This window comes from Physcomitrium patens, chromosome 14, assembly GCF_059467195.1.
Source record: "Physcomitrium patens ecotype Gransden chromosome 14, ASM5946719v1, whole genome shotgun sequence".
NCBI classification, from domain to species: Eukaryota; Viridiplantae; Streptophyta; class Bryopsida; order Funariales; family Funariaceae; genus Physcomitrium; species Physcomitrium patens.
In genome coordinates this window covers 6,242,849-6,261,937 of record NC_143423.1, presented here as the reverse complement: position 1 = coordinate 6,261,937, position 19,089 = coordinate 6,242,849, and the positions used below count along the sequence as shown (strand labels likewise).

At 28.1% G+C, this 19,089-nt stretch overlaps 1 protein-coding gene across 1 annotated transcript; it reads left to right on the top strand.

The window, feature by feature from the left end:
* Positions 1 to 8,079: 8,079 nt before the first annotated feature.
* LOC112291947 (protein HHL1, chloroplastic) lies at positions 8,080 to 10,327 on the top strand. Its single transcript, XM_024539976.3, has 5 exons — positions 8,080 to 8,520; positions 8,902 to 9,039; positions 9,340 to 9,426; positions 9,535 to 9,582; positions 9,723 to 10,327. The coding sequence occupies exons 1-5, from the start codon at positions 8,200 to 8,202 to the stop codon at positions 9,861 to 9,863; spliced, it is 735 nt and encodes a 244-aa protein (XP_024395744.1). The 5' UTR covers positions 8,080 to 8,199; the 3' UTR covers positions 9,864 to 10,327.
* The last annotated feature ends 8,762 nt before the right edge of the window (positions 10,328 to 19,089 follow it).

Below are 19,089 nucleotides of genomic sequence, written 5' to 3'. Positions count from 1 at the left end.
GATTAATGGTTATTGAAGTTGTCGAACAAACCGAGCAGTTAACTGTGTTGCTTTGATGCCCCAATCGTTCTACCATTGAAGACGGACCAAACGGTGTTGGCCGTGCGTGCGAGTAGTACAAGAAATGCAAAATGTTCCTACAATTCATTCTAAAGGGTTTTTATTATTTATTATTATTTTTATTTTAGTGGTGTAAGTGAACTGTCATTTATATTTTAGTGTACAGCCAACTCTTCGTTACTAGTATTAACTATATGGAGAATCATCTACCAGCAATAATTGAGCAAATACTTTTTGTAGCTATATTTCACCTTCCATATGTGTTATCCCAAAAAAATCCAAAAAGTATAGTAATCATTGTTAATTGCTAATAGATTTTATAAAAATTGAGCTCCCTTTTATTTAATGAATTCACTTGGATGAAATTAAATTAGGTCCATCGTGTACAGATTATATTGTAGTTGGTATTTATAATATTGTGTAAAGCTCAAAGTATCTTCACACATTATTCATTCCACATCACACAAACATTATTAGTCACAAACTCCATCAATCTTTCCAAGATTTAAACTTTAGGCTTTTTTGTATTGGCCTCTTTGTATTCAAGTGTTGTATTATTTGAGGATTTAGCAATGTTATGATGTTGTGACAAATTTGTAATTTAATGATTTAGAGAGGCTGGAAGTTTAGGTCTATAATAGTGAAGAGTTCTAAATTTACTTCAATAAAAAAGAGAGAGATCCTCCAATATCATCAAAAAGTTAAGGTATTACTATTGGTTGACAATTTCTCAGATCACCAAGTATCAAAGAGATGAATCTCAAACAAATAAAAACTCAATATATTCTTTTGTCACTTGAAAAGAGTAGATATTAACTCAAAATTAAGAAAATATTAAAAATAAAATGGCTATTACTAAAGACAAGAAAATTAGAGAGACTTGAAACAAGACTAGGGACTAGAAAGGCATTGACAAGAATGAAAAAGGTTTCACGTTTGCCTCCATATATACTATTTCATTAAGAACTATATGACAACTTTCTATAAGCCCTCCAATACATGTCCAACTTGCAAGACACATATCTAACTTGTAAAACAAGTTTTCTATACATGCACCACATGGTTAACTTGTACCACAAACTACTAACACAAGAGACATGTGGCTAACTTGTTGGCCAAGTTCCTAACTTACCAATTAACTACAAACACGTCTAAAATAAAATACACATATATGAAGTTTCTAAAAAGCTTTTCCACAAGATATTATCAAATCTACCTACATTTATCTTCTATCTAATACTTATTCTTTAGATAAATATGTATGTTTGTGGTATCAAGTACCTAATGTAGGTGCATAATTGAGGATGATTAAACTTGAATTCTTGCTTCCAAATATTATAAGTAGATTCCAAGCTATTGATGTAGAAATTATTCAATCATTCAAAGTTCAATATTGCAAGTAACTAATTCAATACCAAATAAATTTTCTCATAAAAAATAAGAACAAAGATATTAATGTGTGTCAATCTTTGATAAAGCTAGAGAATGTTTAATCCATTAAAATTATTACATCAAAAAATCATGAATTATTGGGAACATACACATACTTTTTTAAAAAATATTTTTAATAATATGGAAGCAAAGGATGCAATTATGAGAGATAGAGAAGCTTAGGAAGCAATACAAAAGAAAGAATTGCAAGAAGTTACAACTTTACTATAACAATTGGTAATGGTATCTCAAGTGAGTGAAACTTGATCTACTATGAATGGGCATAAATTCATCAATTAACAATCCTTATATATCTACTAAGAAAGAAATTATAAATATGCTTGATTAATGAAAAAAATGTAGCTACCAATGAATCCATTGAAAAAGCTGATAATGTGTAAATTTGTAATGGGATGGTGGATAGAATAGGATTTAAGGATGCTGAAATTATATTGGTGATCTTAAAATAATTTTTGAAACAAAACCCTACTGATGTTATACCTCTTATTCAAAGTATTTATTTACTATAAAAAAAATAACTTGGCATAGATAAGAATCTCATTAAGCAAATTTAGATTTCTACTTCTATTATGCTTATATATATGATGACAATCATATCTTATATATTTTTATTTTTTATTCATACAAGCGATATTATCTTTAATTTTATAATCACATAATTTTTATTTATGTAAGTATTACATATTGTCTATACAACCTTCAATGATTGTTAAAGTGTTGAAAACACAAAAGTGTTACAAGTTTCTTTGCTCCAAAGTGTTAATATATATTGAGGATGGACTGTAATTTGTAATTCTAAAGAAGAATATTTCAATCAATTAATTTTAATTAATAATGAGTGTATCAAAACCTATATTAGTAGAAACCATATTCTTGGAATTTTTTAAAAAAAATTCTCTAGTAATTTTATGATAAATTCAAATTATTATATAATCTATCAAATTTCTAAATATTAAACTAAATTGCTAATTTTTTTTCATTAAAATAAAAAACTACATTATATTTCTAATCTTTTTCTCAGGTTTTAAAATATCTTACAAATTTTCTAATTCAATAAAGCTTTAAAAATATTTAGAAGTTGCTATTAGAGATTATAAATATAAAAAATGGTTGGAATTGATTTAACAGTTCTTTGCACAGCTCTGTATCTTCTTCTCCGTTCCCACTCGATCCAGCTGCCAAACTGCGGCATGCCTCAGAGCACAGCACCCGACTAAGCTCTTTACAGTGCACGTTGCACACATCGTAGAGCCTAAAGACATTCGCAGTTCCACCACACTACACAACACGGATGGAGAGTGTTGAATGAATGGGCTTCCTTCCACGTCAGACTGTAGGGTGTTGTATCCGGCATGTGGGATGCCGGATGGGTCCAAGTGTCATCCCCCGTGGAATAGTATATCTTTACTTTGCTGCAGTCTTTGGGTTTATTCAAAGACATACCTTCACTCGCCTCCCTCCCTCGTCCTTCTACTTCCTCCCTCCCTCTTCTCCGCCATTCCCTATGGGAGGAGGGAGCCTTCCTTCTCGCACACCTCAACCCCCGTGGCCTGCCCCCAACCTCAACCAACTCACTCGTCTGTCTCTCCAGCCCTGCAATGCAATGCAATTCAATTCGTCTGTGCTTCATTCTATCTTTCCACTCCCAACCCATTCTACACGCATCACCGCATCCTCTCACACATGCCTGCTGCTGTTGTTGTTTTTGTTGTGGTTTTTGATTGGCACTGGCAGAAGTGAAGACATGGCAATCAGAGAACATTTTTGTGGCTCGATCAGGGCACAGGTCCCGAGATGCACAGAGAGACGTTACTGTGGGAATGCAAAAGAGGCATCCCGGCGATGTTTTCAGAGCGGTTCTGACTCACATCACACACTTCGATTCACTTCGATTCATTCTGATGCAAACCGTGTGTTGAGTGTTGAGAAGTGCGTTGTTGGGCCTCATTCCTGCAACACCCATCCACTCCTCTGCCTCCATGTTTAGCAGACAGTGCATGAACAATGAATTCATCTGCTTCCAACAGCGTTTTGGCAAGAATGAAATGCCAAACTTTCAAAACAGGTTCCGATCTTTGTGTGTTCGATGAAGGTCAGCAACCTCAAAAGCTCTGTCTTCGTCTACTTTAATGCACACAAAATATAAATAAGATAGTCGCCATGTGTGCTGAGACTAGGCATAGAAACTAGCATTGTGAATGATAAATAGACAAAATGAAGTTGGATTGTAAGTGGAACTTGGTAGAAGCAATTTTTTATTACGTGTATTTCAAAAATCTTCAAATGGGTTGACCAAACTGAAATGAAATTGAATTGAATTTGTAAGAAATCTCAAGATCATATATTTAGAGCATTTAAATGATATGATTGTAGGAAAAAAAAAATCTAAATAGAGAATTTAGGAAGTGTGCAATCAAATTGGATTTGTTATAGTAGAGCATAAAAGATATGAAATTGAATTGATGTATTTTTTGAATATGAAAATTTAATTTAGTGATTTTGTTTTATTCATGGTGTTTGTATATTAATTATTACTGTTGTGATGTGAGTCTTTATTATTTCAATTGGTCTATTTAGAAAAATATGGTAGTTTAATTTTTTTATTATTAGTATTATAGAGGGTTTTGAGATCTTGTAGAAAAAAACAATTTCGATTTAACATGATACTAGAGAATATTGCAAATGGTTGTATTTATAAGATTTTAAACATAATTGACATTTGTTGTAATAAGTAAAGATGTATGAATATCTAAATTTAGTTTAATTAGAATGAAAAAATAAATTTTTGGTTTTTTAAAACATATACAAATACATGAAGTAGAAAGCACAAAAATGTAATTGTTAGCAAGATTATGACTAATTCAAGCAATATTACTTTGCACATTAATTTGGTATTTTGTGATTGTCTCTTTTTCTTTTTCTTTTTTTTCTTTTTTTTTTTTTTTTTGTAATAATTGATATTTGTAATTAGAAAGATTAAGTGTCCAAAGAATTTGTTAGTTTTTGGCATTAAAAACATAATATCTACTAAATTATACAAGGTCCATCTATAATAAGCATATAAGTTTTTACTTTTAGTTTTTAGTTAAAAATACATTTATCTGTATTTAAAATTTTAAAACTATAACAATCTTAAAAGCAAGAAAATGAAAAAAGTACAATGGAAAGGCGTAAAAAGAGATTTTTTTACAAATAATATTTTTTATTTTATATTTTTTGTTTATTTTATTTTCAAAAATTAAAATTTGCTCATTGTATGTATTATATATGTATATATTGTCGATCCACAAAATCACTAATTGATTGAGATTATTAGCAGCATTCAAAATTATTGATTGGAACTATTTAAATTTAGTTCACTTTAAACCATTCTATGTCCTTGTCTTGTTCTTTTTGACTCTCTACCAACCCCTTGTTCTTGTTTCCAACCTCCATTTAAAGCACTTTTATGCTTGGTTTAACCTAATAAGATAGAAATAATCACCAACTTGGTAAAATATTGTACAACTTTTAAAGATGGTAATACTTTTTGGTAAATTTTCAAAAATATATTTTAATCACAAAAACATCTCTTCTATATACAAATATTAATAATTTAAGGTTATTTTAATGGTTATACAATCATTTAGCTTTCTATATGAGTTTTGTTTATATATGTTTGTGTATATATATATATATATATATATACATATGTATATAAACATATATACATATATTTTGTATAAAAAATCTATTAATAATCTTATAAAAATTTAAATGGCCATAAAATAATTAATATTTATTATTATAATTCTTATTAAAAATTATAAGCTAATTTTTATTTATTTATGATATAATTTTTAATTTATAGAAAATATAATAATCAAGTATTTAAAGCTAATATAAAGTGTGATAAATATTTTAATTTAGAATTTTTTTTAAAAAATAATTATATGATTAAAATTTATTAAGGTTAGGCCACATGGCTTCTAAGTCATATGGCTACTTCAACAAAAGCAACCAACCTAGATTATTGGGCCATAGCAATGATAATTTCTATTGGATGTTTATTCTGACATCTCTAATGATTATTTATATTTATTAATTTATGATTTTTTTTATAATAGTTGATATAAGTTAATACTAAAAATACTGAATAATCCAATGTAGATAATATTTATTTTTAGAATTAGATGCTTTAAATTAATTTTACTACATAATTATATATAAAAAATACATCTCATTTAAAGTTTCATTCTTTAGAAGGTTTATACTTGTTATTTATTCTTAGTTCTGATAATAAATTAAATTAAAAATTCTTAGAATACATAATAAATATTAATATTAACAAATAAACAACAAACAATTCTCATTGCAATAAATTAATTAGAAATCATCTATATATTAATCTCTAACATTGCATTTTCTTATATTAACATTTAAGTCCAAACTTCATTTTTTTATTTTTTATTGTAGTATTATATAAAATACTTTCTATCTAGTAAAAATATTTTCGATTAATAAAATTACATAATCTATGGTTAAATTATATTGCATACATGTTAAACTACCAAAGTAAAAATTAATTCCAAAACTAAATATCTTAGCAAATTAAAGATATATGACTTCCTATATAATACAAACTTAATATATAGATTTTTACAAAAAAAAAAAAAAAAAATTCTTTAATTGAAATTAGTAAAGAATATCTTTTTTAAAGTAATAGTTGAAAACAATGTGTTAAAAACAACAAAAGATCACCAACTATTTCTACAAATCTATTGCTTAGAACCATTCTAGAATATACAATACAAAAGTAGAAATTAGAGCAAGAAGTATAGCCATATATATTTTCTATATAAAAAATACATCCTATCTACATTATTGGCTCTACAAATAAAATATAATAAAAAAATCACTGTAAATTATATAATTTATTATTAAATAAATAAATTACAATTACAATAGAATTATAGGGCAAAAGAATCTTTAAATCTATAAGCACTCTTTGAAAGACTATAATTCAATACTTTGGTAAACATCCTCAAGACTCATATATTTTGTTTATGTATGGAAATAAAGAATAAGAATTAATCATCTATGGACAATTTCTATCAATTACATTCATTTTCTTTCTCTAACTTGTGTTGTCTCTTTTTAAATTGTCTTTAGTTATAAAGGACCTTGTTGCATATATTTAATGTTAAGAACCATTCTTGTCTTTTTTAACTTGTCATAAATTGCTTGTGAATTCTTGGCTTGGATTTGTGTGGTTTGAGCCACTAATTTCATTTTGTTCTATTTTGTTGTTTGATTGTTTCGTTGTTTGTTGGCTCTTATGCATTATATATTATGTTTGTCGGTTTTTCTTTACTAAGCTATGTATACCTCGTATAACTTAGATACCTAATATAACTCAATTTTTTTGAATTCTAGTTCTTCAACAAACCTTCTTTATACTATATTGTATGATATTTTTTTAATTATTGTCATACAACAATTAGAAATGAGTTATGCAACTCTCTTATATTTTCATTGCACAATACAACTTGTGAAGGTTTTACTTGGCCTTTATATAATTTTGATTTTGTATTTATTATTTTATTAATTCATATTGTTGATTGCATTTGCTCTTTGAGTAATTTTAGTATAAAGATAAAAAATACTATAGTTAAAGAACACCAATAAAAATAAAAAATAAACATATACAATAATTATTAGAACAAGTTTAAAGTGACATTTCAAAGATAATAACAATATATATAAAATAAAACTTGTAATCAATTATTTTAAAATAAGGATGACTAAATAATAAAAAATCAATAAAAAATAATGATATATACTTTAAAAATATAATTAATTAATTAAATTATAAAATTTTAGAAGTAATTATTAAATATAAAATTATTTATATCTAACTATGTATGTCTAATTATTTATATCTAAATATGTAATAATTAAATGTAAAATTCTTTAAATCTAATTTCTTTTTACTATCGTATACAATGTTCATTTTTGCATATGTATGTGTATTTTCTTAGTTATCGTTTTTGTTTTTTATATGTATTTAGTTTTATGTAGCATCAGTGGAATATGTTTGTGTGATTAATGAATACATTGTGATTCATTTTGGTGATGCATTATGGCAGACAACAATAGTCAGCAGTGGTGATACTGCGGTAGCAATAATCAAGAACAATATGTGGCATTCACATCAACAATATTGACAGTAGAGATTCTTGTTCAATTCCAGATTTTTTTTTGTCAGAAAGTGTCTTCTCTACAGAAAAAATATTTCATTCTTTAATACACAAGAATCAGTCCAATGTTCCAGACAGAGTTCTCCCGAGGCCAGAGTGACGTGGCGATGATGACGTGGCCAGCAGTCCTTTCCCAGCGCCACAATTTTAACGACCGGCTGAAAACCCAACTCGCTGCACGTCACAACTGGTATTTGTGGTCGTGTAGGTGTGGCGAGGTAGGGACTAGCCGAACCTACTAGCCGATCCTATCCACTCTCAGGTCTGCTCGCCGAGGCTGAGACGCTCTTCCCCCTCCACGACGCAGGCGAGCCTCGCAGCAGCTCCAGCAAATCCATCAACGTCGCAAGGTAACTTTGTTGGTGTGATTCGAGGTCGCACGAGAGTATTTGCATTCTGCACTTGATTGTCGGTTTTCAGAATTGCGTAGGATTGTGTTTGGTAGCCGATGGAGACTACGATGATGGCGCTTGCGCCGGGGGCGTCCAGCTTCTGCGTTGCGGGGGGCGCGACGAAGCAAAGGGCCGCAGTGGGCACACATCAGACGTCGTTCATGGTGGGAAGCGGCAGTGCGGCGTTGAAATCGTGCTCGAAAGCGGGATTGGAGGAGCACGCGAACAGGAGAGATGTATCTGTGAGCGTGCGGGCCAAAGGGAGGCGCAACGCTGGTATCCCTGGACGGCAACCCAACCGCCAGCAGATGCCTTCGATGCCCGCCATGGAAGACGACGGCAACCCCAAGTTTGTTTTGTTCATCCGAACCTTGAACGTAAGCATTTGTTGTTCAGAATTGCTGAGAGTTACTAGTAAATCGTGTTGAATGATGTCCATACAGCTGCTATTTCTTACTCCACATCCCCATGTTTGCGAGAGTTTAGCTTGTGCTGTTGCTCCGTAAGTCCATAAACACCATTGTGATTAGGGTTTTCTGCATTCAATTTTATTAGACTGACGTGCTTGGAGGTAATCATAGCGCAGGAGCTTTTGGTGAACCTAGACTACTTTACGCAACTTAGCGACCACCGGCCTGGACTTGATGTTGTTAAGTTAGGGTGATGGTTATGGAGTCTCGAGTGGTGTTGACACAAATATGAAGCACAGAAACGGTGTGTCGTGAGTCATTGATTGATTCTTGTTGGGAATGTTGCAGGTCCCAAGGTGGTATCCATTGAGCGTGGTGACCGGAGGAACCACAGCAAAAATGATGGTTGGAGCCATGAAGAATGACTGGGGAAAGAAGCTGTATGAAGGCACTTTGACCCGGAACATCGCTGGTGTCATTTACAAGGTAAAAGTTCCCTCACGTCTATGGCAGTATACACTGGTGTATGAGGTTACCAATTGGTGTAGATCCACTTGTACTCTATTTTGGCAAATTTCTGTTTATTCATTTCAGTAAACTGGATTGTGTGGAAACTAACATAAATTGAAATTTGTAGTGGCCCTACAAGTCTTCTCATGAATTCCATGATAGCTGCCTAGGACTTGGGCGATGGGTATGCTCTTACTAGATTCGTTAACATACTTTTTGACTTTGTGCCGATTTAGCTAGTATGACTGACTCTAAGGGGCTGCTGTTGTATTCTAGGATGAAAAGAAAATTATACAGACAGCCATCAAGCAATACCCTGTATTGAAGTCCGCTACTGGGTTTCAATATGGTTACAAGATCATGGTACATGTCTCCACACTCTGCCGGTGAAGGTGAATGCTGAGTGTTTTTTGTACGCTGCCGTGCACAACACCTTTCTATGTTCTAACATTCTTCATTGACTTCTCACAGGACCCTGAAAAACCCCAGTCAGCCATGTTTTCCTCGGATGTCGTCACAGTAAGTTTTCATCCGTCTAAGGACACTTTTTGTGCTTTTCTTTTCTGTGATCATGTTTTCCATGTTTATATAGTCATTTATCACTGTGTCTAACATTTACAGCAACTTGAAATTGGGTACTAAAATCTCGATGTCTGCAGATCCCTCCACAAGAAGAGCTTAACTCCGTAGTGGACAAAGTGAAGGGCTTCTTCAGCAAAGTTGGGGAGTCATTTGGCAGCATTGGTAGTCTACCAGCCGGTTCACAAGATCAAGCTGGACAGTCGAAGGACAACAAGTAGATCAGGTCGTAAGAGAGACATGTTTCTTAGCTGTAACGAGAAGATTTTGATTTTCGTCAAAGACATGTTGAATAGAAAGAAGCTGATGACTTCCCTGCGAGCCTTGTATGACCTAAAATTGTATTGTATCTTAGATGCATAGTTTTTCTTTGGCAACTTTTTTCTGAGGGGACAATAGTTGCGTGACGCGTGATTATGTAGGCGTAGTGACGAAATTATGCGGTATGTTTCAATCTGTTGCCAAAAAGCAGCAATGTGTCAGTGTTCCTGCATTAGATGGAGATCAATTATTTCCCAAAATAAGAGTCTTCAAGGCTCTGACGTGTGCTATAAGCAATATAGGCTCTGCTCAAATGCCAGTAGTACATGCTTTATCTTTTGACGTAGAAGTGATATGTACTCTCTGAATCTGGTCGCTGCATCAGGCGCATTCTACTTACAATATCACATAGTTTCTGGGCTAAGCATGAATTCTCAATTGATTATTTTAGAGGTTTATTATGTATCTGAAACAGCTTATGGGCTTAAGGTTTGTTACACATGAGTCATCGAGTTAATTTTTTAATTACTTTTCCAGAACATATGTTTGATTGTAATTACACGATAAAATATAGGTAGATGTTCTACATAGGCAGTTTATCAAATTGAATTCATTGTTTAGATACATATATCCAATGCATTAGTTGAGTGGGAAAAGTACAACCAACTACTTATACTCTAAGGCAATGTTAAGAGTACTAAAAACATGGAAAGCTACCAGAGCGAGTTCATTTATACTTTTGTATAAGATTACACCACTTAGATTAAACTAAATTATTTGGTCTATTCTAAAATCTAATATTTGTTTTGCGATCCATCACTCATTTCATTTCTTAAAAAGAGAAGTTCATGTAACATGTGGTTTGTTAATTTCTTTTAGATAAATTTTGAGCTAATTTGTCTACATTTGATTACACCTTTCAATACTAGGATTCTATATTAGAGAATATAGTGATTTTTTTTTTTAAGTCATATTTGTTTCTTTGGCAAAGATCCTTTAGCAAAGACCAAATCTTACAAAAACATTTGAATTTAGAAGAAAGTGTTTTAGCAAAAATAATATGTTGTCAAGAAAATGTTTTCCAACAACCCCACTTCCATGGATTTGATGTTAATTTATGTAGAAGAGAAGTGACCCAATTCCACATGTAACAAACTTGATGATAGTGCCAAAAACAATGAAGAATAGAATTGAGATTGCCACATAACACAATGAGTATTAATATTATGGCTGATTTTTTTTCCTGTAAGTGTTAATTGCAACACCTTTGTATCAAATAAACCAAATAAATATTGCATCTTTAAGGGAATGGAGATTGGACCATATAACCAATTTTAATATGATAAAGACTGTTTAAATGGAAAATTATTGCTTGATGGAATTGTAAATAAATACAATTAAAAAAAATAAAGATTTTACTATAAAAAATAATTCCATACATCATGAAAGAAAATAGGAAGATTAAATCAAAATGATTTATATCTATATATATATATATATATATATGTGTGTGTGTGTGTGTGTGTGTGTATGTGTCTATACTTTTCTAATTTATTTCAAATTTTAGATCCAATACTTTATTTTTAATTTGAGATTAGTAATCAAATCAAATCTAGTTTCCAAGTCTAATAAGCATCTATTAATCAAAATCTAAAAAAATGTTGAATATTTACCTAACTTGATTGAAGTGCAACTATCAACCATATGGATGGGAGTGCTTTGGTGTCATCTTCTAGATTAATGATGCAAAGACCATCTTCATCATGATTCTTGCAACAAAGTGATCAACATTAATTGCCATAGCCTTGTTGGAGAAATACTTTGATATTATGACTTTCATTAAGTTAGTACTACATAACAAACTTGGTTGTAAACAATATCATTGTGAAAATCAGACTTGATTTATTTTCTCCACTTCAATTTGCTACACCACAAAACTTGAAGAAGAGATTTTTTTGTCAAGTAAAAGATAAAACATCTAAATATCACAAGTCAAGCTATTTTTCTTACTACAAAGAAAGAAACTAAGAGTAAAAGTGTGTAGAAAAAACTCTAAGCTTTAGTCAATTTCTAAATCACTATATCTAAGCAAAATCCTATAATAAAAAGTCCTTTCTCTTAAAAAAATCTCACAAGACTTGACTTGACAAAGAATGTTAAGTTAAGAGAGATTTTGCACCAAAATCTCTTAAGTCCTTCTTGACACTAACAAGGCCAAGTAATATAAGATATTAAATAGATGAATATTTTTTAAATTAAAATATACTATATAAATTTATATAGTCTATGAACTACATCTATTAGACATGGTTTTGCATCCAATGCCACATTATGTGATTGATTCATGAAGATAGCTTTGTTGGTATTTTGATCTTGGTGGCACATCAATAGTCTATTTATTTTATTATTTTTTAAATTAAAAATTATTCTTCATATAATATTTTAAAAAAAAATTCTAAAGAAAGTTTGAAGTAGTTTAATAATATGTATGTTAGATGCCTATGCCCATCTAAATTGGTTTATCTATGCTAATTTTTCTTGATTTTTAAATTATCTACAGACAATAGATTTGGATCAATTAATTTTAAGACTTAAAGCTAAGCTGAAATGCTTTATGGTACATGCTAAATAGAATACTTTATCTTCTCTTTTTTAATAGTAATTTGTAGATTTATCATCATATTGGCTAATAACTTATTAATTAAGGCTCCAAATGGAATGAACATCTTGTAGATGTTTTTTGGATTGCATATTAAATACCAATATTAAGTATTTTTTAAACCAAAATAAAGAAATAAGGTTCCTAACGATATCCTTGTCTTTTACCTCATTTTGTTAAAAAATAATTTATAAAAATCTTATTAATGTCTATAATTTTGCTTATATTTTAAATATTAATATTAACTATATATAAAAAAGAATTTTTTAAGTTAAGTTTGAAAAAAGCTCAACATACAAAATCCTAAGAGATTTTTTCATAAGCTTTGTAAAAGTAAATTTTGAAAAGAAGAACAAGTGATTTTAATATCTTGGCCTAATTTATGGTCTCTTAGGTCACTACTATATTACCTAAGATAAACCTTAAAGAGAAGAATACAATTTGATTATAATAAATAACTTCTTTGAGAACTACTTAGATTTTTTTTATTGCTTTAGTATAAATTTGATAAGAGATTTTTAGTAGGATGATGGACCTTTGATTGTTCAATTTGATTTTTTCTTTACTTTTATATTAAATAAGAGCATGTTCTACAATAAAGAATGTAATATTGGTTTGTACTTAAAACTTAGTTAATCATAGAAATATAGTCTTTATTCATAATATACTTAAAGATCTAGAAAAATCCAACACTTGTAGTGTTTGGGCCAAATATGATAGGCCTTCAACCATGTCTTTAATAACTTCAATTTTATGCATACTAAAAGACTTAAATAAGTCTTAGTCATAATCTTTGTGACTTACATGGCATATTATTAAGCATAAAAATAGTGATTTTTTTAAGATTTGTTTTGTAAAGATTAAAATAAAAGCTAAAATATATATTTTTTAGATCTTATGGATCTCTTTGAAGCTTTATTTAGATATTTTAATTTTTTTTTAATGGTAGGCATAAGATAAAAAATATTGATTAGTATATAAATAATTTTTTTCAATACTATCTTCAATTTGTTTTTATTTAATTTGACTACTTATTGATATTTTTTTAATTTTTAAGTTAATTGAGAAAAACTTGTACTTATTAAAGACAAGCTTTAAAGCTAATATCTTAAAAATTAGCTTAAAAAGCAACATGTATATTTTATAATTTTTCATATAATTTAATATAATATTTAGTTTATAAAAGAGCTTGTTTTTACAAAATTACTTATAATATTAAATAAAAATTTCTATAGAATAGATGAAAGATCTTTTATTATAGTATTGAGTCCAAATTCTTGTAACTCCATAATGATCTCTATGTTTATTTTTTTTAAAAAAAACATTTACTTTAAAATTTAAGAGGATTTAGGTTTAGATTTTTATAATTAAAACTCAAATCGAATAAAAACTTGATTGAAGAGAATAAAATCACTTCTTATTCAATAGCCTTAAAATTTACCTATTTACAAAGAAGAAGAATCAATATAAAATCTATTTAACTTGGAAAATACATGAATCCCATCTCTTTTATTGTCGTAAAAATAATTTAAATGGTTATTATTCTTAAAGGAGTTTGCAAGAAAAAAGTGAGTTTTAAAAAATTCTAATTATTTTCATCATATCTTATGAAAATTCTCCTACAAAAATATGTTTGTATTGAAAAAATTCTATAATATTTTAATTACCTCCAAAAATATTAAAATTACTAAATGATAATAATTTTATAAATCTAATAATATTCAATTATATTTTTAGTATTTATTAGAAGTATAAGTATTAATAATATTAATAGAATTATTAAAATTATTAGTGATACTGATCCAATTATTTTTGTTAAGTACCAAAGCATCAATGCTATTGATAAAATTTTCAATGGATATAGAGACAATGATGCAAATAATTTTTTACTTATTCCATTAGAATTATTGCCATAGCTTGGATCAGCTTTCAAAATAAAAATAAAAAATTTCATTAGGCCAAATCGTCTTTTGTGAATCTTAAGCCATAAATCCATATAATTTATGTTATTTTATAAGAAGAATAACACATTTTACAGTTATGCTTTATATATAATTTTTTAGTTTGAATACTTATAAAAGATTTTTTAATCTATTTACATTAAAAAAATATTTACTTTAATAAAGATGATTGAAATAAAAAAATACTTTTTATATCAATTATTATGAGTGTTTTTATTTTTATTTTTTTTGAGATTTTAGGATTTTTAGAAATCCAAGGAATCTTAGGCATTTATTGATTTAAGATAGAAATTTTCTTTTGTGCCTTCTTTTCATACTTAAAAACTTTAAAGTTCATAAGAATTTAAAATTATCTCTTATTTAATAAAAGTATGTTGAAATATCCTCTATCTTGCCTAATTATTTTGTTGCATTAAGGAATAAAAAGAAAATATGTTATCCAAGATTTGAATCTTTTTTAGCCGTCAATACTTTGAGCCTTTGATTTGCAAGAGAAACTATACTAAGTGTAGAGCATGGATATGTTACTTGGATCTAATTGCCATGAAAGTAATACCATATTCAAACTTTGGAATTTACAATGTTTCTTCCTTATGATAAATTTGCACCTTCTTAGGATCTAGTTTAGTAATTAGCCACATGCTTGGTTTCTTCTACTATTTAAGTTGTGTTTGCCATTTCAATGCACCATTGAGTTTCAACTACAATTGGCATTAATTTTGAAGCAAATAATTCATTACCATCCATTAAAAACAATTGTGGTTTAGTTGGCCTAAGATGTGGGATTCTTTTAATATATGTTGGCTTTGTATTGCAATTGCATTGTCTTACTTTTGTGCTAATTGTGATTTCCTACTTCTAATGAAAGTTAAATCATGTTTTTTTTATTGTGAAGATTCCAACATATCATGTCTTGAGATATAATTAAGGTCTTTGATTTTCCATGTATTATTTTTCTTTAACAGATTTTTTTTACAAGGCCTTCATGCATGTTGCTATTACTTTTAAATTTACTATAAGATATATTATTATTTGGCATAAATATTATTTTTAATTTTATTAAAATTTCCATTTTAAAACTTAGTAACTATGATTTTTTAAAAAAAATTATTGTTGTATGTGTATGGATTGGTAATGATGCATTACTTGCTTTAATTTCCATCATTCTTATGTATTAGCTACCATCTAACTATAAAAAATAGTTCATATTGATTTCTCTAATTTTCCTACTTCAATTTAAATTAGCTAATAATTATTTTTTGCTACTATGATTGCAGTAATATATTTAAATAGATTGGCTAATAATAATTTCTAATATAGAAGTGCCATGTTGTAACTCATTAAATCAACATCTTCTTTCATTGCTTATAAATCTCATTTGTCAATAGTGGATTTTTTTTTTTTGAGACCTTTGTAGCTTCTACATGATTAGATCGGCACTTCTTAAATAAGTATTAGTTTCATCTAAAGTCTATAGAAAAAAAGTTCTTAGAATTATGTATTAAAAGTAACTTATAATATAAATATAGAGATCCTTGTATTCATCTTTATTATAATATTATTCTTATTTTAGAATATTTTTTTATTTGATTTGGATTTTAAAAGAATAATATAGTCTTTGATGCTATATTCTATTGCTAAGGAAAATTTGCAACAAATTAGTAGATTAAGATAGCCAATGAGTATCAATTTATGATTTTTTCTAATAGAATTGGTAACATTGAGCTCAAACTTCCTATCGGCTCTTAAGTCCAACTTTATACAAAACATTGGTACTCAAGATTTCTAATTGTCTTGATTCATTTCTATAATATGGCTTAAATTGATTGCTATTTTTTAGCCACCAAAAACAATTCCATTAGAAGTTCTTTGAGAATAATCTATATTAGAATTTTAAAAGATTTGAATAATATGTTTTCTTTTAAGTTTCAAATTGTATAAAGATCAAAGTTTAGATTCCATGCTTAAAATGTATATTAGCCAATAGTAAACCAGTAAAGAAATCTAAGCAAAATTTGTCAAAAAACTTCTTTCAAAGTAGTTTTGAAAAATAGATAGTATTTATTCAAATTCTTGTCAAGATAAATAATACCTCAAATAAAAAATTAAAGCTTCTTTTTCCATAATAATAAGCTATTAATTATAATCTATTCTCAATAAATCAAGTTATTATAATCTACTTATAAAATTTATCTATAACATATAATATTATATTTTTGCCTAATAAAATCTCACTAAAATAATATGTAAAATCAATTTGATGTAACTTCTAAAATATCCTTAAAAAAATCTTATTTAAAAAAATATTAAGTATGATACCAAAGTGTCAAGAAGAATAACTTGATAAAAGCAAATAGATAAGTGAAACTTTTTCTAAGAAGTATGACAAAATAGAAATAAGAAAGTTTGTATACTAAAAAAAAAATGAATAGTTATTGTAAAAAGAAAAGAAACTAAAAACTCTTGAAACTAGACTAAAAGCAAAAAAATAATTGATAAGAGTGAAGAAGGCTTCATTCTTGCTTCTATATATATATATATATATATCAATTACCTAAGAGCTAAAAGGTGACGTTCTATAGGACCTCTAAAATGTGTTGACTATGCTCAATACGTATTTTAATTTGCAAAGCAAGTTTTTTATATAGGCACCACATAATTAGTTTGTTACAAGCTAACAATATATATGATACGTGATTAACTTGTTGACCGAATTTCTAACCTATCAATCAACTAAAAATACATATAAAGACAAAATAGTATATATCAAGCTTTTAGGAAGCTTTTCCAAAAAATATGTGACAAATTATATTTGCTACATACTATGATCTTTGTTCTTTTTAAAGATAATTGATAGATTCTCTCAATTATTGGTAATATCCTATTTAAGAGTAAAAACACCATCCTGTTATTTGATTATTGTTGAGACCTTCGTAACTTCTTTCAAATAAAACATTTGTAACACTATCAAGAATTTTTTTTACCTCCAATAAAATCATCAAACATTGAAACTCCCTTTTCAAGTTATGACACCAAATACATTGTATCTTACCATTTATTTATAGAAGAATATATCATTCTTAAAGATCTTCATACCTATTACGTCATCTTGAAGGCTGTAAAAATTACAATGTTTTATTCGGTAAATAAACAAATGATGGCTCTTGAATTGAAAATGCACCAAAATAAGAGCTAAAAAAAACCTCCACTAGTTGGAAGTTTTATTCTAATTCACAATAAAAGAATTAACTATTTAACTCTTAAAATTTAATTTCTTATTTAAATCCTACTCAAATCACTCTTAACCTCTTTAAATCACCAATGTATGAGGTAAAAATAATCTCTACTAATTGGAGTTATTTCTAACTCATAATGATAAAATTAACTATGAAATTGTGATAAATTATAGCTCTTATTTAATCCAATTTTATTCACCTAAAAACTTCTTAATTCATCTAAATAATCAAGCAATTCCTATTATATAATCACATATCAAAATAAGTCAATCAAAATATTCTATAAATCTAAAAATCATCATTATTACTATTTTAATCTATTTATTTATTTTATATATTTAATTATTATTTTATTTTATTTTATTATTAATAATTTTTATGGTTTTAATTTCAAATTAATATTCATCTATCAATAAGAATTCATCCTTGAATGACTATTCATCCATAGTGAATAACTCATTTGTAAAACAATATTCATCTAAATCTTTATTTTATTTATTTATTATTACTATTATTATTATTATTCTTATTATTATATAATTTTTTAATAAAATTAAAAATTAAAAATTAAAAATTAAAAATCTAACTTCTTCTTTCTCAGCTTAATTTCTTATGTCTAACCTTCATTACCTTGCAAGTATGATGACTTTGGGGAGGTATGATAGCCAATCCAATTCTCCATAAAAATTGAAAGCTGAACTATAGAATAACAAGTTCTCCCACATTAAATTGCTTTTGGCTAAGCATTGACTCCCTTTGGTAGAAATAACAATCTCTCAATACCAAACTTCCTTCATCTAATTTCATATGTAAGGATCTCACAATAAAGCTTGCTAAAGAATTATCCTTGAATAATTTTGTAGCTTTCTATTTTTGTACACCTATTTGAGCTCCTTTGTCTAATAAAGCCAACAATGTGATTCCAAACCTAACAATCTGCTTTTAGCTAGAGGTGATACCAAGATTTGCTGGGATACCTATTTGTCTTCATAAATTTGATAACACTCCATCACCTCGAGCTTCAGAAATTTTTCTTAATAAATCCTATTATTGATTGCATATCTACTATGAATATTCTATTTTCTATTTTTTCTTAAAATTTTTACTATTAACTCACAAAATCTGTGATTTTAAGCACCATAAGTGTATTTTTTATACTAAATACCTACCTAAGTCAATTCAATGACTCATAGTTGTTGATTTTCCATCTCTTTACCACAATTATACAAAAACTACAAACAAATGATAGAAGATAGAATATAATCTTTTCTAAATTTAGTTTCTTATATAACAAAGATTTGCTATCCTTCATCTTAATTTTGATGGATGT